General features: G+C 40.8%; 1 protein-coding gene across 1 annotated transcript in view; it reads right to left on the bottom strand.

The window, feature by feature from the left end:
• Positions 1-21778, bottom strand: part of USP46 (ubiquitin specific peptidase 46) — a 63377-nt gene that overhangs the window by 9885 nt on the left and 31714 nt on the right. Inside the window, exons 5-6 of the mRNA XM_057546837.1 lie at positions 7985-8061; positions 194-277 (exon numbers count right to left, since the gene is read on the bottom strand). Of these exons, the coding sequence (XP_057402820.1) occupies positions 194-277; positions 7985-8061 (161 nt within the window). The remainder of the gene's footprint in view (positions 1-193; positions 278-7984; positions 8062-21778) is intronic.

Raw genomic sequence — 21778 nt, 5'->3', positions numbered from 1 at the left:
TCAGACGAAAGGGCGACTTCCCCAGGTAGGCGTTCTTATCCTATTTTACCAGTGAGGAAGGTAATTGAATTCTCCAAAGCTACTTGGCTACGAGCCCATGGAACTGGGATTCAAAAATCAGATCTGTCGGGCTCCACAGTCTGGTTCCTTCTGACGACACAAAGCTACCCCCTGAGCTAAACCCTTCACGTACCTTTTCTGGGCTTCCTGTTTGCTGCAACACGTTTCACAATAATACTTCTGTTCACTACACAGTGTTTCTGTGTTGCTGAAGTCTCTGCAGAGAAAAATATTTTCAACTTAAAAGAAGTCCAAAATGCACTCAGTTTACCATGTTTTAACCCCCCTATTACCTGTAGGGTAATTTTTAAGTGAATGTGGGGAAAGAAGTAATGAGAAAAGACCCTTCTTAGAAGCAGGTGCTATGATGCATTAGAGCATGTCCACTGGGCTGGGTTATGATTTCACCACGAGAGATTTTCAAGTACAGCTTTATTTAATGGGACACAGATAGATCTAAATTAGGATTTCCATCCAACTGATTCAGGAAAAAAACTCAGGGTTTAACAGAGAGTACCTGTAAATTGGAAATAAAATTACAATGGAAAAATACTAACTCTAGTAAAAGCCAACCATTTCAGTGAAAGTCGAGTCCAAAAATGTCCATCACACAAAATGCAAGGTGTCATTATTATGTGGTTAATGAAAAACGGTCTGTCTCAAGTGCTCTATATTTTCAAAGAGCACAAAAGTAAAGATAATAAAATTTAAACCATATTCAATGGCCCTTATATTGAACTAAGAAAGTCCCAAATAATCAGGAGATGTCTACCAACCCCCTGCTCCCCACCTCCCCACACGCTGGAAGATAACTTCAGCTTGCCTCCTGAGAACAAATGCCACTGGGATGTTATATCTGTATTCACCTTATCATGAGGTTTTACTGTACTACCTATAGTTGTCATTTTTTAAATGTCATGGCTTTTCATTCTTCTCTGGTCACTGAGATTCTACTTAACATTCCTGTGGTACTGCTTCAAAGGCTGAATAGGACATTCAGAATATCATAATACCCCAGAGTCTTGAAAAAGTCCATGACATTTCCTTATTCATAGGGAGTGCCCTAGCGCCAGAATGATCAGATTTATTAAATAGAAAATGTTATTTACATGGTGTTAATGACTCAATCACTTAAACAGAGCTTATCAAGAGAAAACATAGGTTGTTCATTCATTAACTTCCCCAGTGGCTACTGACAGTACCCTGGGCTAGGCGCTGGGGATCCGCAGAGAATGCCTGCCCTCACACAGCTCACAGTCTACCAGAGACACGTGCAGGAAGCCACTTACAACACTTAGTGTTCACTGCAGGCTAGACATAAATCATTTCACACGATTGACTCCCCTGCCTAAAATCCTCCAACAGTTTCTCGGTGCAATCAGGAATAAAATCCAAATTTCTTACCGTGGCCAACAGACCGTCTGTCCTCAGAGCCCCGACTGCTCTTCTGACCCACCTCCCGCCCCACCCCATCTCCTTCACTCTGCTCCAGCCCCGCCAGCTGGCCTTCTGTGTAGCTCCAGAGTGCCACGCTCTCCCTGCCTCGGGGCATTTGCTGCTGCTATTTCCCTGCACTGACAGCTTCTTTCCAGATGCTTCCATGGCTGGCCCTGCTCACTGCTCACAGCTCAGCCTAAATGTCACCTCTTTGGAGAGGACTTCCCCAGCCACTCTCTCCAAACCCATCCAGCCCCTACTCTATTGCTGTCTTGTTTTCTTCTGAGCACTCATCACTATCTGAAGCATCCTCACATTCGTTGGGTCACCCGCCTCCTCTCTGTGTGGGCAGTGACCCTGTCTGTCTCACTCACTGCTAGAACCCCAGCACTGAGAACAGGCCCAACTCATAACGGCGCTCAATAATGTGTGTTGGCTGAACAAAGGAACAAAGAGACAATCGTGTGTATAAAGTCCAGGGGAAAGCACAGAGGACAGAGAAATGAACTGGGATTATTCAGGATGTTTCCCCAAGGGGTGATATCTGAGTCAGGTTCGCAAAAAGGGAAAGTGAGTCACAGGAATAAGAGTCCAGGGTCCCAGACAGAGTGAAGGCTGCGGCCCAAAGGCATGAATGCAAGGTATAGAGCACGCTTCTTAGAAGCTGTGTGGACCGTGTGGCTCTCTAACTGGTCTCTGCAGGGGCGACAGCATCAGACAGTGCTTTTTGGATCACTTCTGGCAGCGCTCTGGGGGAAGGACTGGAGGGGGTCGAAAAACAAGGAAACAATTTAGAAGGCAATTAACACTCAACCCTCAGATTTCAAGTGCTTGGTGCCTAATACAGACTCAAACTTAGCTGAATGCATACTAGCCAGCTCTTCATGGAGTAACTGATGTGAAATCTCTTCTTGGCCCACACACGGTTTATTGGGGTGGAACGGAACAACCAAGGAGAAGGGGGGGATGAGCCTCGGTGATGGTGGAGATTCACATTTTTGGAATGTCTACCACAGACAAATCTCTTTATCCAACTAAAGAATCAGAATAACTAAGGCAAGCACAACAACAAATAAGGAATTAAACACTTTCTACTCTCTCTTATTCCCCGCCCCCCGCCAATAAAACAGAAGTTTTTGTAGACGCACTACGTAGAAATATAGCAGAAGTTGGTACCTAACGTAAAGAGCTGATTCACAAATAACCACCATCCTGCCCAGCCCTAGCTGGCTGGAAGCTCAGTGACACAGGAGAGACAGCGTGATGCTTTTGGAGCATCTGTGAGTTGAGAATTGGAAAATGCGCCTAAGTTAGGAAAACAGAGTGGCCCCGGCAAGAAACTGAGGCAGAGCAGATCTGTCAGGTGATGCTATACAGTTGTGGGAACAAAAGCAGGCAACAGAGGTGGAGGAAACTTTTCAATGAGAAAATCAAAGAGGAGAGGAGAGAGTAGAGAGGTCTTTTTGACACTTGGGATAAATTACAACAAAGCACAGAGGAGAGGTTACTGGGAAAGCACAAAACTCTTTGTATTTCTTTAAAAAGAGTCAAAGTGTGGGGCTTCCCTGGTGGCGCAGTGGTTGAGAATCTGCCTGCCAATGCAGGGGACATGGGTTCGAGCCCTGGTCTGGGAAGATCCCGCATGCCGCGGAGCAACTGGGCCCGTGAGCCACAATTACTGAGCCTGCGCGTCTGGAGGCTGTGCTCCGCAACGAGAGAGGCCGCGATAGTGAGAGGCCCGCGCACCACGGTGAAGAGTGGGCCCCGCTTGCCGCAGTTAGAGAAAGCCCTCGCACAGAAACGAAGACCCAACACAGCCAAAAATAAATAAATTAATTAAAAAAAAAAAAAAGTAAATGGGATCAAGAGTATTTAGATTTAAAAAAAAAAAGAGTCAAAGTGGTAATGAAACACTTTTTAAAAATATACTTTGGGAACAAATCTACTATGAAACACATACCTTCATATGGAAACTATGAAACCTAATGGAAATGTATACGAGAAAACTTTAAAAAAATGGAGAAAGGCTATGTTCCTGGGTAAGATGGCTATAGGTTGTAGAGACAGCTACCATGTCCATGTTTAATGTCTATGTTTGATACATTTCTAATTAAAATCTTAACTTTTCACTCAACACAACAGCTAAAAAATTGAATTTAAAAGAATTCTCAAGCTAGGCTTCCCAATAATTTTCATGTCATGACCCACATAAAATAATGGTGCTACACAGAAATGAGCTGGGGTACACCGACACGGCTGCTTCTCTGGCAGCTCCAGGCTCTGCCCAGCCTCCCAGAAGCTGAGGGGATCTACACGCACCTGTAACCCATCTTCTGGGGCACACCAGCTGGGAAGCTTTGTTCTAGAATCTGCAGCAGTGGTTCACCCAGCTGCTCATCAGAATCACCTGGTGAGCTTTAAAAACAATCTCAATCCCCCCCTCCCCCTCCCCCAAGCCTAATTACAACAGAATCTCTCCAGGTAGAACCCAGGCACTATTGTTCTTAAAGCTCCCTAGGTGGTTCCAGTATGCTGCCTGGGCTGAGAGCCACTGTCCCCAGTGCTTTGCAAATATTAACATGCACTGGAGTCACCGGGAAATCCTGTTAAGACGGGAAATCCTGTTAAGACGCAGGCTCTGAGTCATGCACTCATTCTTGGAGGAGACCTGAGATGCCGCCGTACTAACGAGATCCCAGGTGATGTCAACGGCACTAGGCCACAGACCCCTGTTTGAGTAGCACAGATCTAGAGCGGGGGTTCTCAAACTTTGGTGGTATCAAAACCATCCAGAAAAATTAATTAAAAATAGATGCCCAGGCTCACAAAAGTCAAATATGGCCTGGGCCTCAATTTTTACCAACTTCCCCAGGTGATTCTGATATGCACCAAAGTTTGAGAACTACTGACTAGAGTATTAAAGAAGGTCAAAAAAAGAAATCCAAAAGAAAGACATGTCAGATATTAGCAAACACCGTATATATAAATAATAACCAAAACCAAGACATAAGTGAGGGAAACAGAGAAACTAATAGATGAGCACATGGCAACGGACATGTGATGGGGATGCGTGTGAACTTAGCACACAGAGGAAGTTTCCAAATGAACAGAAAAGACATTTCTTTAAAAAGAGAGTAATTGTAAAAATAGAGCTTTGGGAGAACTAAAAGGCTGACCTCCCTGGCCCTGGGAGAATGGGAATTTTTAATGACAGGAGGACACAGGAAGAGGAGAGTGGTTTCAGAACATGGAGCACTTTGAGGAGAAAGGTACATTTCTGTGCAGGAACCACAGGGAGGGACTAAGGCCCTGAAGCGAAAGACAAAAAGTACCAAAAAGGACATGGTGGGGGGGATAATTAAGATAAACTTCACGTATTTTAAGGTTTCGCCTGAGGCCATCCCTGAACTTTTTAAAAGAAAAAAAAAAACTTTCTCAGTATCCTCCTATGATACAGATGGCTCACTCTGCCTAAGACACAGTGCTGAGATGTGAAATATTAGAATCATAGCTCAGCTACAATATGGCTTTAGTGCCTTCTCTAGACCTGTAGCCTGAATTAACCACCATTTATACCATCATTTCTCTGGGACAAAAGTTCACTGAAAACACACTGTAATTGATCATCTAAAGCCCTTCAGGAAGGAGGTGGCAGAGAGCTTACATTTAAATCCTACAATGTTAGCCTGATTTTTAACTTTTTTCAAAATCAAAACAAATGATAAAATATCACATCAGAAGAGATATGCAGGCATGGTGTTAAAGAAGAAAACTCATAATTCTAGTTTGAAAAACAAACCCTCAAGAATGCAAAGCAAATTAAATCATGAAAGGGGCCAAAAAAGATCATTATCATTCTTTCTCTTTGGTCTCAAATAGAGAAAGCTAATGGATCAGCTGGCATCATATATTCCCTGGAACTTTCTCCTGCACTTTGTTCTTTTGGGAAAGGCTGGAAAGCTGCCACCCCCATCACAGAACTCTCAGCGGCGAATGGCAACACCTGGCAGGCCTCTCTTTATGTTGGGGAGGTTAGACCTTAGGCATATATGAGGGCAGGTCTAGGTAAGTCAGTCAAGGTCTATTTTAAGGATGACGTAAGATGGGGTGGGGCAGGCACTTCAGGAATATCAGCCTGGACAGTCAGATGAGAATCTGATGTTGTTTAAAAGGTATTCTGAGGCTATTCTGTACCCACCCACCCTGCTTTAACGCCTCCACATGCCTCTAGCCTGCCTTCATCAGGTATGCATCGCCAATATACACATTTCTCCAAGGGGAAAAAAAGGGGAGTGGGGGAAACATAATTCTGGGTTACATCTGTTTCTAACAAGGTTTCCCAAAGTTTGGAATTATAACTAACTAAAGTTAGCCCTTTACCTGGTTGGTCTCAAAGCTATAGTCACTGCCATCTGCCCTTTTGAACAGCCCAGAAATTTCTTAGAGGGGAGGGGAATAGTCAGCCTCCCAAACTAACTCCCCCTCTCAAAGAAGCAGAAATGGGCAAGTAATAGCTTTCCTCCCACCCCCTCGCCTACGACCAGCGCTGGCACAACCTTAACTTTTTCGACTCCCTGTGAACACAAGACCCTGAGGAAATCAAAACTGGCTGTTTTTCACAGGAATATTAGGAGCCCATGCCATAAACTGAACCATTCAGAAGAAAAAAAGGCCATCCAGGCCCACAAAATGCTTTGCAAAGAGGTAACAAATGTATCCTAGACACCTGGACCCAAGGCATTTGGAGGCAAGGGATGAAACGTCAGACCAACATGAGGTGCTGCAGTAACTCTAGGGGGTGAGGGTAGGCTCAGAATCCTGGGAATTGGAGAGTAATCAGCCCCCAGCTCACACAGTACATGACGCTCAGATGGACCAAGCTGCTCTTCCAGGTTGGAGTTGGTGCCTTTGCCCTGAAAAACGACTTTCTAACAGCCAAACGGCCACAGCAAGTCTCTTTAATCTAGTCTAAAGAGTTCTAAGTAACCTGAACTCCTGATAGAACAATTCTGTTACACAATTCCCACTGATAAAGATCAACAGTGGCTTGAAAGAGAAAGACAAATACCATGTGGTATCACTTATATGTGGAATCTAAAATGTGACACAAATGAACTTATCTATGAAACAGACTCATAGACATAGAGAACAGACCTGTGGTTGCCAAGAGGGAGGGAAGGTGGGGAGGGATGGACTGGGGGTTTGGGATTGGCAGATGCAAACTGTTGTATAGAGACTGGATAAACGACAAGGCCTTACTGTACAGCACAGGGAACTATATTCAATATCCTGTGATAAACCATAATGGAAAAGAATGTATATATATGTATAACTGAATCACCTTGCTGTACAGCAGAAATTAACACAACACTGTAAATCAACTATACTTGAATAAAATAAATTTTAAAAAATAAACAAAAAAATAAAAATCAGTAGTGTCTTGTAGTGACACTATAAAACGTCTCTGAGCTGAGGTATCATAAGCAATGGGAAGGCCCACCTGACCACCTGGTCTACACTGGCACCCCCAATACCAGGCACTCTCTAGACGTGTTTAATGTCCTTCAAAGCACTGATCCCTGTCCGTGGATTCCCACTAGACTGTAAGCGCCATGAGATGCATACCTGCCGCTCACCCCCGACCTCCAGTGTCCAGAACAGAGCTGGGCGAATTATAAGCGCTCATGACCACTTGTCAAAAGGAGGAGAAGACAGTGAGGACAGGAGGAGGGAACTGTGTCTCTTTATCAACTTTGAGCACATTTTCAACACACAAGTCAACACACAATAGCTACAGTAATCCTGGGCATGTGTTGCTCTTATACTCTGGGCTCCTTGCCTTTCCTCAACCCTAATTAAGAGGAAGTTTTTTTCCATAAGTGAGCTCCATACAATGCTGAAAGATGGAGGAAAAGGTAATGCCCTCATTGGTTCTCAGCTCAAAAGTGCATAATTTTTTTTTTTGGCCACGCTGCTCAGCTTGTGGGATTCTTAGTTCCCCGACGAGGCATTGAACCCCGGCCGCAGCAGTGAAAGCTCCGAATCCTAACCACTGGACCGCCAGGGAATTCCCATAATGTTTTAAATAATAGAATAGATTAGCTTAGAAAAAGAAAGTAATGGTAGGCATCTGTAGCACTTTTTAACTTAATTGTGTGACTCTGTGATTGTGTGTGTCTCTGTGTGTGAGAGGGAGAGAGGCTGATGAGAGCCCAAAGCACACATCTGTATTGAAGATTAAAACCTTATTTTTAAACTTAATGACTAATGACTTCCACTTGATCCTCTCTCTCCTCAGCAGGACTCTTCTCCAGACCACATACACTTATTTTTAATCTCTCTTAGGAAAGAAGAAATAGAAAATAATAGGATTATATTGGTTTAACAGAAAGGAAGATTATGTCCTGAAGAAACACAAGATTCTTCCCCCCATGTACTTACTAGCCTGATCAAAAGCTCAGACCACTGTCAGAATTCATGAGGTTACCTTAGACAGTGGGTAATAGATGTATTCTGCTCCACATCAACAGAAAGGTCAAGAAAATCTTCATCTTTGCTACTAACCTGGAGCAAAAAAAAAGAAAAAAAAGTATTAGGCACAGAATACATAATAGACAAGTAGATAAAACTTTGAACACCTACAGGTAACCAAAAACCATAACTGCAGTACAAGTCAGGTATGGCTTTGTATACTCTCTAGCTACCAGTTACCTTGAAAACAATCCAAAACAAGAGAAAATCCTAAATTCTCCATTTAACCTTATCTGTGTCCAGCTTTGATTCAGGCTTTTCATAATTAAAACTCAACCAGATTTCTCTTCCTGTCCATTCATTTCCCCCACTGTTTCAAAGCAGGAAACATCAAACAGGTATCCATATAGCTCAGCCTGGCAGAATGATAACAATGGAAAAAGGACAAGAGCCTTAAAAAAACCTACTGCTCAGATGACCGCCCTCCATTCAGCTGTCTGCAATTCTTGCCAGTGCCCTGAAATCACTCCCTTCCTCCTGTGCCTAGTCATTCAAACTGTGTGGGGGGCCCGGGAGCCGAATGTGCTATGGGCTGGAGGGTCTCTCTCCCTCTCTCTCTCTCTCTCTCTCTCTCTCTCTCTCTCTCTCACACACACACACACACACACACACACACACACACAGAGGAGCTGGCCGGGAGCCTGGGCTCACGCAGGCCCAGCAGACTGGACTGCCCTCAACCACACCCATCACCAGCCCTGGCTGTTTCTTGGCCTGCACAGCTGACACCACACCAATTCTGGGTCTGTACTTATCAAAGCTCACCGAGTGGTGCTTGCCCTCCAGCAGCTCACCAGCTAGCCTGGCATTTCACTGTCTTGGAGTGGGAGGGACAAACTAGCCCAGCAGGAACTTTGAGGTGCCCAGTCAATTGGCAGCAAAACAAAAATAATACTCCTGTAAGTGAGACAACTATCCTATGACCCAATACTCCAATAGTCTGAGATGTGGACACAATCCTTTATACTTTTATTAGCACATCCAAGAATGGGTATTGGCAGACTGCCCAACTCCATATCCTGTCTCTGCCACTTATAAAGTGGATGACACTAGGCAAGATACTTAGCCTCTCTGTACCTCAGTTTCCTCATCTGTAAAGTGGGAGCAGTAAGAGTATCTATTTCATAAGGTTGTTGTAAGGATGAAATAAGATAACACATGTAAAGTGCTTTAAGAAGTAAGCACTCAACAAATCAAGGATGGAAAAAACATTTAAAATGGCCTAAAATGGTCAAAAAGTTGGGAATGGGTTACTACATTGTGAGTATCATATTAAATGAAACATGAGACTGCTCTCCTGCACTTCCACCGTCACCATGAGAAGGGCAACCCAGGCTAGCCCACTGCTTCCCAGAAAAAGATGAGACCCCCACAGAGGAGAGCTGTTCTCACTAAGGTGCCCCAGCCAAGCCCAGACAGGAGCACCATCCCCACCGGCCTCAGACACATACGTGAGACAGCTGAAATGCAGACGTACGGGCTCAGCCAAGGCCAGTTGGATCAGGCGACCCCCCGCCAACCCATGGTTGCATGAACTATAGTAAAAAAATCAGAGTGGATTTAAGTCTCAGAGTTTTAGGGAAGTTTGTAACAAAGCAACAAATAACCAATACAACTACTTAACATGACAGGCATTCTTCCTTTTACTGAACTTGGCAGATAGTGTGTTTCTTACGATTTGAAGTTTTGCGGCAACCCTGTGTCGAGCAAGTCTACTGGCAACAGCATTTGCTCACTTCGTGTTTCTGTGTCACATTTTAGTAATTTTCACAATATTTAAAACCTTCTTCATTATTATTGTGCTTTATGGTGATCTGTAATCAGTGATCTTTGATGTTACTACTATGACTCACTGAAGGTTTGAATGATGGTTATCATTTTTTAGCCTTAAGTATTTTTCAATTAAGGTATGCACATTTTTTAGACATAATACTATTGCACACTTAATAGACTACAATATAGTGTAAAAATAACTTTTATATGTATTGGGAAACCAAAAAATTTGTGTGACTCGCTTCATTGTGATAGTCACTTTATTGCAGTGATCTGGAACCAAACCCACAATATCTCCAAGGTATGTCTGTATGTATATTTTATTTTTATTCATTTATTGTCTATTTTCCCCTTACTAAAGTGAAAGTTCAAAAGACTGGCTTCTGTAATGACTAAGATCCTGCCCTTCCAACACTCCTCCAGAAAAGTAGAAACTCAAATAACTATAAACTAACAGCAACTACCTGAAGGCAATGGAGGCAGATGGGGAGTCCACACGTGGAGGAAAAGAGCTGCAAATAATGAGTTCATGGTCTCAAAGCCTTTAGCGGGATCCATGGGGGAAAATACAGTCTTTCTGGTCTAGGAGCCAGAAAAACCAATCTGGGAAACCATGTCCACTGAGAAGAAGGGAAGGAATCTGAGAAGGTATCCTCAACTCTGTCTACCCACATCTCTGGCTGACCCCTGAGCCACACACATGCACAGAGTACACTCACAGCAACTTGGCTGGTGACAAAAGGGATGACCCAAGAGTCAAACTGCTGCCTAGGAAACAGTTTGTAGTATGAGTCCAACCAAGATAACTACCTGCTAAAACTAAAGAAACTCAAAACTAATTGAAGGAAAACAGCAGAACCCAGAGTCTCTCAAACTGAACATTCTCAATGTCCTAGATATGATACAAACTTACAATATGTGAAGAACCAGGAAAATGGAAGATATTCTTAAAATAAAAGGAGGCAACTGAGACCAATCCTGGGGTGACCCAGATGTTGGAAGTAACAAACAATGATTTTAAAGAAGTTTTTATAAATATCTTCAATAAAGTGAAATATATTCACAGTGAACCAAAAAATAAGACATCTCAGCAGAGAAATAGAAACAAACAAAAAAAGAATCAAATGGAAATTCCTGAACTAAAAAATTAATACACTGGATGGACTTCACAGAGAACTGGAGATGACAGAGGAGACGCCAGTGGACTTGAAGACAGAACAATGGAAATTATCCAAGGAGAAGAATAAAGGGGAAAAAAGAAAGATTGAAATAAAAATTAACAGATACTCAATAAACCTGTTAGATATCATACACATAATTGGAGTCCCAGACGGGGAGGAGAGAGAATAGGGCAGAAAAACGATTTGAAAAATAATGGCTGAATATTCCCAAAATTTGGTGAAAGACATACATTTATAAATTGAAGATACTCAACAAACACCAAGCAGGATAAATACAAAGAAGGCCAGCCAAGGTCAAACTGTTGAAAGCCAAAGGTAAAAAAGCAAATCTTAAAAACATCTAGAGAAAAACGACACATTACAGCGAGCTTCCTGGTATCCTAGTGTTTGGAATTCCAGGCTTTCACTGCTGTGGCCTGGGTTCAATCCCTGGTTGGGGAACTGAGATCCCACGAGCTGCATGGCATGGCTAAAAAACAAATAAATAAACAATTTTTTAAAAAAATGACACATTACAAGAGAATGATTCTGTTGGAAGCTGGCCTCTCATCAAAAATTACAGAGGCCAGAAGACACTGAACGTCTTTGGTATGCTAAAAGAAAAAGCTATCAAAACAGAATTCCTGTATCCCATAAATATATCCTTCAAGAATGAAGATAAAAGTGAAGAGAATTCATTATTAACAGACATGCACTACAAGAAAGGTTAAAGGAAATTCTTTAAACCAAAGGGAAAAGCTACCAGATGGAAATCCAGATCCTCAAGAAAAAGTGAAGAGCATCAAAAATGGGAATTATGACATTGTCCTGTGGGGGTTATAATATACATAAATGTAATACATGTAGCAACTATAGCATAAAGGACAAGGTAGGTCAGGGGTGGAAGGAATATGCACCTACACAGTTATCAGTTGACTATGTTTTATGCAAAATGGAACATTATTAATCGTAAGGGGACTGTGAAGAGTGAAGAATATACTGTACTCTCCAGAGCAACCACTAAAAAACAATGTACAAAGATATACTAAGAGGAAAATTAAAATGGAATTGTTAAATGTAATATACACACACACAAATAACCCAAAAAAAGGGAAAAACATTTAAAAAGCAGAGAAGGAGGAATAGAGAAACAAAAAGCTCTGGGGGAATAAATAGAAAACAAATAATAAAATGGGAGCCTCAAATCCAACCATATCAATAATTATATTAAACACTAATGTAATAAACTTCTCAAGTAAAAGTCAGAAATTGAGCTGAATTTTTGTTAAAAAGCAAGACCAGCTACATACTGTCCACAAGAGCTATACTTTAAATGTAAAGAAACAGATAAGCTGAAAAAAAACGGATGGAAAAAAATATACTATGTAAAGAGTTAATATATATATATAGTGGGTTATTTAATATAAGAAAATAGATTTTAGACAAAATTATGAGAAATAAAAAAGGTATTTCCTAATACTTGGGTCAATTTACTAGAAAAACATAATCAAAAATATGGAAGTCCCTCACAACAGAGCCTCAAAAATATATGAAGCTGGAGCAGTATTCACCAACAAAATGGAATGAACCACATGCTACAACACAAATGAATCTCAAAAACGTTACATAAGTGAAAGAAATCAGACACAAAAGACCACATCTTGTTTGATTCCATCTATATGAAATGTCCAAAAAAGGCAAATATCTAAAGACAGAAAGTAGCTTAGCGGTGGCCTAAGGCTTGCAACAGAGATTAACTGCCCAATACAAAGGATCTTATTGGTGTGATGGAAATGTTTTAAAACTGGATTATGGGCACAAAAACAGAAATACAAATCAATGGAGCAGGCTAGAAAGGCCAGAGATAAACCCACGCATATATGGTCACCTTATCTTTGATAAAGGAGGCAAGAATATACAATGGAGAAAAGACAGCCTCTTCAATAAGTGGTGCTGGGAAAACTGGACAGCTACATGTAAAAGAATGAAATTAGAACATTTCCTAACACCATACACAAAAATAAACTCAAAATGGATTAAAGACCTAAATGTAAGGCCAGACACTATAAAACTCTTAGAGGAAAACATAAGAAGAACACTCTTTGACATAAATCACAGCAAGATCCTTTTTGACCCACCTCCTAGAGAAATGGAAATAAAAACAAAAATAAACAAATGGGACCTAATGAAACTTAAAAGCTTTTGCACAGAAAAGGAAACCATAAACAAGACGAAAAGACAACCCTCAGAATGGGAGAAAATATTTGCAAACGAAGCAACTGACAAAGGATTAATCTCCAAAATATACAAGCAGCTCATGCAGCTCAATATCAAAAAAAACCAAACAACCCAATTGAAAAATGGGCAAAGACCTAAATAGACATTTCTCCAAAGAAGATATACAGATTGCCAACAAACAAATGAAAGGATGCTCAACGTCACTAATCATTAGAGAAATGCAAATCAAAACTACAATGAGGTATCACCTCACACCAGTCAGAATGGCCATCATCAAAAATCTACAAACAGTAAGTGCTGGAGAGGGTGTGGAGAAAAAGGAACCCTCTTGCACTGTTAGTGGGAATGTAAATTGATACAGCCACTATGGAGAACAGTATGGAGGTTCCTTAAAAAACTAAAAATAGAACTACCATATGACCCAGCAATCCCACTACTGGGCATATGCCCTGAGAAAACCATAATTCAAAAAGAGTCATGTACCAAAATGTTCATTGCAGCTCTATTTACAATAGCCAGGACATGGAAGCAACCGAAGTGTCCATCGACAGATGAATGGATAAAGAAGATGTGGCACATATATACAATGGAATATTACTCAGCCATAAAAAGAAATGAAATTGAGTTATTTGCAGTGAGGTGGATGGATCTAGAGTCTGTCATACAGAGTGAAGGAAGTCAGAAACAAATACCGTATGCTAACACATATACATGGAATCTAAAAAAAAAAAGTGGTTCTGATGAACCTAAGGGCAGGACAGGAATAAAGACACAGACATAGAGAATGTACTTGAGGATACAGGCAGAGGGAAGGGTAAGCTGGGACGAAGTGAGACAGTAGCATTAACATATATACACTACCAAATGTAAAATAGATAGCTAGTGGGAAGCAGCTGCATAGCACAGGGAGATCAGCTTGGTTCTTTGTGACCACCTAGAAGGGTGGGATAGGGAAGGTGGGAGGGAGGTGCAAGAGGGAGGGGATATGGGGATATATGTATACATATAGCTGATTCATTGTTATACAGCAGAAACTAACACAACATTGTAAAGCAATTATACTCCAATAAAGATGTTAAAAAAAAAAAAAGCAATAAATGGCTGTAAGAATCCCTCCCCAAAAAAACACCTGGAGTTTGGTCATAGTTACACAAGTCAGCAAATCACCTAAAAAAAAAAAAAAAAAAATCACTGAATGGATGAATTTCATGGTATTTAAATTGCACCTCAACAAAGTTGTTTTTAAAAAGTAAAAAAATTCATGAAGCAAAAACTGACAGAATTAGAGGGAGAAATAAGACAAATCCCACAATTATAGTTAGATATTTTAACGCTACTTTCTCAGCAAATAATATAAAACTATGGGGGAAAAAAATCAAGAAAAACATAGAAAATCTGAATAACTCTACCAACCATCATGACCTACTGATAACTATAGAATACTATACCTAACAACTACAAAATATAAATTATTTTCAACTCGGTGGTTCTTAACAAGGGAAACTTTGCCTTTCAGGGGATATTTGGCAATGTCTAGAGACATTTTTGTTTTCATATCTTGGGGGATGTTACTGGAATCTAGTAGGTAGAAGCCAGAGATGTTGCTAAACATGCACAGCACAGCACCCCACAAAAAAGAATGATCTGATCTGAAAGGTTAATAGTTCTAAGGTTGAGAGACCCTGGTTTCAAGTACATTTACCAAAATAGACCGTGTGTTAGGATACAGAACATGTCACGATAAATTGTAAAAGACTGAAATCATACAGAATATATTCCCTAACCAAAACAGAATGAAATTGGAAAACATTAAGACACCTAGGAAAAGACCAAATATTTGAAAATTAAACAACATACTTCTAAGTAATACATGGGTCAAAGAAAAAAAGTCACAAGAGAAATTAGAAAATAATTTGAACTAATGACAAAGAAAACATATCAAAATTTGAGAGATGCAGCTAAAACAGTGCTAAAAGGAAAATGTATAGCTTTAAATGTGTATATTAGTAAATAAAAGAGCAGGGACTAGCTTTTCTGTTTGTTTTAACTGCTATATCTCTAGTACATAAAATAATTCCCAGTATTTAATAGGTACCCAATAAATATTTACTAAATAAATGACTATATAACTGAACAAAAGACTGAACAAATGAAAAGATATCTAAAAGCCAATAATGGCATCTGGGTGGCAGAATTATGAATGATTTTCTTTTTATACATTCCTGTGCCTGGTTTTTAAAAAATAATTCACAGGTATTATATTTTTTAATTAGTAAAACTTTTTTTAAACCTAAATGGCCCTTCTCTGAGAGATAATAAAATGATTATAGCCAACTGAAGTCATACATAATTTAGATAGTTCTACTAAAGGTCTTGTACTTGAAGGGGGATGAAAACAAAGAAACACTGTCTCCCTTTAGATGCAAATCTTTTCCTCTACTTGTTTCAGGGAGAGGGAAGAAAGGTACAAATCTAATTAAAGAACTGGATAAAGTTACTGTAACTTTCTCAATTCCCAGTGCAAACTGCTTCCAGAATTAAGAGTGAGAAAGCACTGCTCAGGTGGATTGCCCTACCGGGGACCTCAAAATATGGCACTAAACCCTTCCATTTGGATTTTTCTCTCTCCCCCTGTCTCAGACTGACATAGTCAAAAGCAATGAGTGATCAAGCAATTTTTTTTTTTTTTCCTTTTCTCTCTTCCCAGAAAGCTGCCAGAAAGTAAAACCATTTTCTTCCCACACACAAGGATCTCATTCTGGTCTAAGTGAAAACACAGCTTGTCTCCAAGGAAACATATGTATCACTAAGACTCTGATACTCTCAGCAGGTACATGGTACATCTTATTCTCCTTTCTTCTCCCCCGATTTTGGGCATGGAGTTCCCCCAAAACTAGTTTTAAAAGGGTGCAAGAGACCCTACTTGCTCTTGTTTTTAATTCATTACAAATCAATTAATAGAACAAATTAATATACAAGGCTTTGCTAAGTTCCTGAGTAATTAAAAAAAAAAAAAATCATGAGCTTTGCTAAGCTCCTGAGTAATTAAAATCCTATTCAAATGTGCTTCTAAATCCCCAGCCACCCCGCCTTTGCTGGGCTTAGCAGAAAAGGTGACCAGGTGGCAGCTCCACACTGTTCAGCCAGGGACTGAAAACGTGCTGGCTCAGAGTCGGTGCCAAATTGTTGGGCTCAGGAAGAGTGGCAAGCACAGCCCACCTGAGTCCCGGGAACTCAGAACCACCCCTCAGCGAGTGACTCCACCTGACCACAGCGTCCATCCCCACTCCTCTTCTGTGAAGGGCTCAGAAGCTCTACTGAGTCAATTTTAACCTCTGCAAACAAAGCAAGAAGGGGCATACAGTTGGTACTTAATAAAGCAGCTCTTTAGACAACCTTTTGGCTTCTTAGTCTTAAAGTCACTGAGAAGCACTGAAAACCACAGATCTGCAAAGCAAAAACTCAGAAGGGGGGGGGTGGAATTAACAACAACAACAAAATTAAGCTCCAACTGGCCCAGCAAATCGTGTGATCCAAGCAGAGGACAACCAAGGGAACACTGAGTCTAGACTGGAAAATTCCCACGCCTCGGTTCTGGAGTGCCTTGGTCAAGGTTATCTGGGACAGTCAGCACTGAATGACCCCCTTAAAACTGTCTCTCCAAGTCTATTGCAGAGTGAAACCGTTTGTCTCCATAAACCCCTCAATTGACATCTGCACTGCAATCACAGGCAACATTTACAAAGGGTGAGACCCAGAAAAAGAAAAAAATTATTGTCTGAAAGCATGAAGACTGGCACAAAGGGTTTTGCACAATTGGAGGAACTACCAGCTGAGGCCGCCCCTACAGCGAGGCTCCCCCAGGGGCTAATTTGCTGCTCCGGATCTAGTGCAGTTCAATCCCACTGTGAGTGTTCACTAATGGTCTTGGCAATTCTGCCGGAAGCGCTCTGTAAAGGCTGCTTGCCCTGGGCAGAGGATGTTACTTAAACGGGGCCCCATATTTCTCATCCTGTGAAGGAAAACTTTAACTTTAGGTCTGCTTTTACACTAAGTTCTCAACATTGCACAGTAACAACAACCAAAAAGCCTGCAGACTATGCATTTTCTTAGAAAGTAGAGGGCTTTCTAACAATTAGAGCTTTCTAAAAATGGAAGGCATCGCCTGGGAAGATTGAGTTCCCTATCTCTGGACAGGATCCAGCAGATGCTGGTGACCAACTGGCCAGGACGTCACAGAAGGGACTCGGGCACTGGGAGGGGAAAGATTAGGTGACTCGTAGGATCCCGTCCAGTTAAAGGATCTAAGAAAATGGAGGTGATTATCCAAGTAACTCCAGAGCGGGGAAGGTGGGAAGAACTCCTGCCTCAAATCTAATCATTTCAGGGGATAATAAATGTAGGTTTCTCAGAGTGCACCATCCTCCACAAAGACACACCCACACACTCTCATTCTCTTCCACAAACGAAGTATAAATGGTTGGAATCCCACTAAAACAAACTCCATGGTATGATCCAAAAGTTGTGGAGGAATCTTTGGGCACAGGCTTCCGATCCATGGTAACCCTCCACGAGAAAACAGGCTCTGTAACAGCTTCTGCAATACAATTATCTGCGGGTGCAATATTTGCATTTGTTGGGATCAGCTGACCTGTTCTTAGACAAAAAAAGAAACTACAAATGTGACTGAGCCTTTCTGAAAATCCACACAGAGAATCACAAGACGGATGTAGTAACTGTTAATTTCAAAGACAACCAAAAGGATTAGACCAGCTGTACAGTCTGGGGCAGGTTTCCTGGCTAAATGTAGAGATGTGACGCCCCATTGTTCTGGTTCCTGTATCTAAGCTCACAGAATACTCTGTACTCCTTCACGGAACTTTGCAATTGTAACCACAAAATGAATTATTCACTTTGTTATTAATGTCTGTCTTCCACGCTCAAAGTTTCAGAAAGGCCAGGCTCTCACTGCATCCTCAGTGTCTATACCTTTACTTAGCAGATGTGGGAAGAAAAAAAGAAGTATTTATAGAATAAAAGAATACTCATCAAAAAAAATAAAAATAAAAAAAATAAAAAAAAAAAAGAATACTCGTCTATACAACAGCCACTATACTACCAAAGTGAAGAGACATCTAAGAATAGTGGGTATAGACAAGAATGCAGAGAATAAGAATGCTCATGCACTGGGTGTATAAAATGGTACAACCACTTGGGGAATTTGATATTTTCTAATGAGTTTAATGATAAGCCCATGTTATGACCTAACAAATCTACTTCTGTGTATATATCCTAGAGAAACTAGATTTATGTACACTAGATTATATATGTATTAGAATGTTCACAGCAGCATTGTTCATAGTTGCCCCAAGTTGGATACAACCAAATATCCACCAACAGTAAAATGGATTCATGAATTGTGGTATATTCAGGCAATGGAATACTATATGACAATGAAAATGAATGAACTAAAGCATCATGCAACAGCACAAATAAATCTCACATGGGATAGTGAGGAAAAAACAAAAACAAAAACAAAAACAGGACACTAAAGAATACACACTGTATAATTCCATTCATATAAAGAGCAAAAAAAAAAGCCAAACTGAACTATTTATTTTAGGGATGCACAGCTAAGTTTCGAGTTCTACCAAACAATCAAAGAACAGATAAATCAAAACATATACATACTCTCCCAAAGAAGATAAAGAAACTGGAGGCCACTACTCTACTTTGGGCAGGAGAGTAACATGGAAAAGGGCAAGAGGAAAGCAAGAAAACCCAGTAGGAAGTTACTGCTGTAGTTTAGTTGAGACTGCCAGTCAAGAGCTGATGGGTTCCTCTACCCTTCTAGGTTCTTCTGGCTGCTCTAAAAAAGTAAATTGGCATGAGACATTAACAGGAGAAAGTGGCGATGGGTGGCCTGAGCCAGGGTGGGAGCAGGAGGGATAAAGAGAAGCAGAGGATTAAAGAGAGACACAACAAGACAGGACTTGGTGACAGAATAGATACAAGAGGTAAGGTGAGGATGGTACCAAGAAATACTCCCTTATTAAAAGAAGGGAAGAAAGCAAAACGACTGCAAGTCTGCAGATTATACCATGTACAATATAGCCCTAATTTTGATGTTTAAAAAGGACATGGACTTACTCTAAAAATAAATTTAGTATCAAAAAGAATAAAAAAAACTGCAATGGATTAAAACACATAAAATGTTAAAACTCATGAGTTCATCACAAAACTATAATGCAAAAGAAGGAAAAGGAGATGAAGGGTTCCAAAGGTTCTAGCATTGCTGGGAAAGTGGAAAGAAAAACAAACCAAGTTAAGGATGTGTATTGTACTCTCTAGAGTAACCTCTAAAAGAATTTAAAACTAACAACATCAACAAAAAAAAAAATAGAAAGGAAGGAAGACAGATGTTTCATTGATACAAAGAAAGGCAAGAGGAAAAAAAAAAGAATATAAAATAGGTGGGTTAAATAGAAACAAAGAATAGGATGGTAGAAACATACTGCCATTTCACAATACAAGTTAAACACCACAGGATGTTTCCAGATTGCGGGAAATTCTTTCAGACAAACAACCTGATTTCTTCAAGGACTAAACTACAAGGAAAAAAAAGGAGGGGTGGTAACTCATAGATTAAGATACATACTGACCAAACGTAATGTGTGGACCATGTTTGGATACTGATTTGAATTAACCAGCTGCTTTAAAAAAAAAGTGACATAATCAGAGAAACGAACACTGAGTGAACAATGATTTAAAGGAATTCTTCTTAGGTGTGAAAATGGCATTGTACCAATGTTTTTTAAAAGAAGATTTCTTACCTTTTGGAGATATATAACAAAGTAATGAAGAAATTACAAATGAAATGATGTTACCTGGGACTTGCTTAAAAATAGACCAGTTCAGTGAAGTGGGAGAGGGCGTGAAAGGAAAGATGATTGAGATGGGCCAGTGTGTTAACAATCATTGATCCTCAGTAATACACATATGGGATGTATTATACTATTCTATTTCTGTATGCATTTGAATTTTACTGGAATATAAAATATAAAAGAACAGAAGGAGAAAGGGAAGATTTCTAGATAGATAAGTATGTGTAGAAAATGTTTTGGCAGGATATATTTCAAAATGTTTAAATGGTTATCTCTGGGCTAATGTGATCACAATTTTTAGAAAATGTTACAAATTTATCATTTCTGGGTGGGGAGTTACTGGTAACTTTTAGTCTCTTTTTGCTTAGCTATGTTTTCTAATTGTTTCTACAATGAACAAACCAGAATGCTTCAAAAACTGTTTAGAAGGATAGAAGACTGCCAAAAAACAAAGAGCCTCCCACTTAAATCCACATTTCTTAACCATTTCTGGGTGCCAGTCCCTTTGCAGAATCTGATGAAACTACTGTCTCTCTCCCCAGAAAGATGCACAATCCTACAGAATTTTTCATATGACATTATTAAGAAACTCTGAGACCCCAGATGAACCCATACTTTCTATGTTATTAGTAGTCATAATAAATAGTAATAGTTGGCTTTTATTGCACAGTTGGTATGTGCCAAGCATGGTTCTAAGTGCTTTCCAAAAGCTAACTCATTTAATCCTCCTAGCAACCCTACGAGATAGGCACTCTCATCATCCCCAATTTACAGATGAGGAGAGTGAGGTCAGAGAGGGTGAATAATTTGCACAAGGTCCCACAGCTGCTGACTGGCAGAGCCAGCATACAAACTTGGCAGCCTGGCCCTAAAGCCTTTAAAAAGCTTTTTTTTTTTTAGTTAAAGCTGGGCTTTTAACTACCACATTAAGAGGCCATTCATAGAGTTAAGTCAAATACACAAAGCCAAGGCAACATCCTGAATCACGCCCTGGAAAATGTCTTCAAATTCAACTAACGCTAAGTGCCTACCTACCATGTGCCAGACTCACCCAGACACATAAGCTAACCCAGCCCTGGCAACAGTGCTGTCAGGGACTTGTCCCATACACCCAGCTAACTGCTAGAAAATCAGAAGTCAAGCCTGGGGGCTTCCCTGGTGGCGCAGTGGTTAAGAATCCGCCTGCCAATGCAGGGGACACGGGTTCGAGCCCTGGTCCAGGAAGATACCACATGCCGCGGAGCAACTAAGTCCGTGCGCCACAACTACTGAGCCTGTGCGCCACAACTACTGAGCCCACATGCCGCAACTACTGAGCCCACATGCCACAACTACTGAAGCCCGTGCGCTCTAGGGCCTGTGTGCTGCAACTACTGAGCCCGCGCCTAGTGCTGCTCCACAACAAGAGAAGCCACCGCAATGAGAAGCCCATGCACCACAAGGAAGAGTAGTCCCCGCTCGCCGCAACTAGAGAAAGCCCGTGCACAGCAACGAACACCCAAAGCAGCCAAAAAAAAAAAAAGTCAAGCCTGTCTTCTGATTTCAAGTTCACCATACACAGCTGATTCCCTTTATGTTGGGGCGGTGGTCTGTTCTAAGTCACTCATGACCTCCCCGTGGCCAAACTCATTTCAAGATAACCAGTGGAGGTCCAGTTCAATACTTCCAATTGGTAGACCCTAAAATTAGCCCATG

This window comes from Balaenoptera acutorostrata, chromosome 5 (assembly GCF_949987535.1).
Source record: "Balaenoptera acutorostrata chromosome 5, mBalAcu1.1, whole genome shotgun sequence".
Classification (NCBI taxonomy): domain Eukaryota; kingdom Metazoa; phylum Chordata; class Mammalia; order Artiodactyla; family Balaenopteridae; genus Balaenoptera; species Balaenoptera acutorostrata.
The sequence above is the reverse complement of the archived record's forward strand: the minus strand, read 5'-3'. Positions and strand labels throughout refer to the sequence as shown.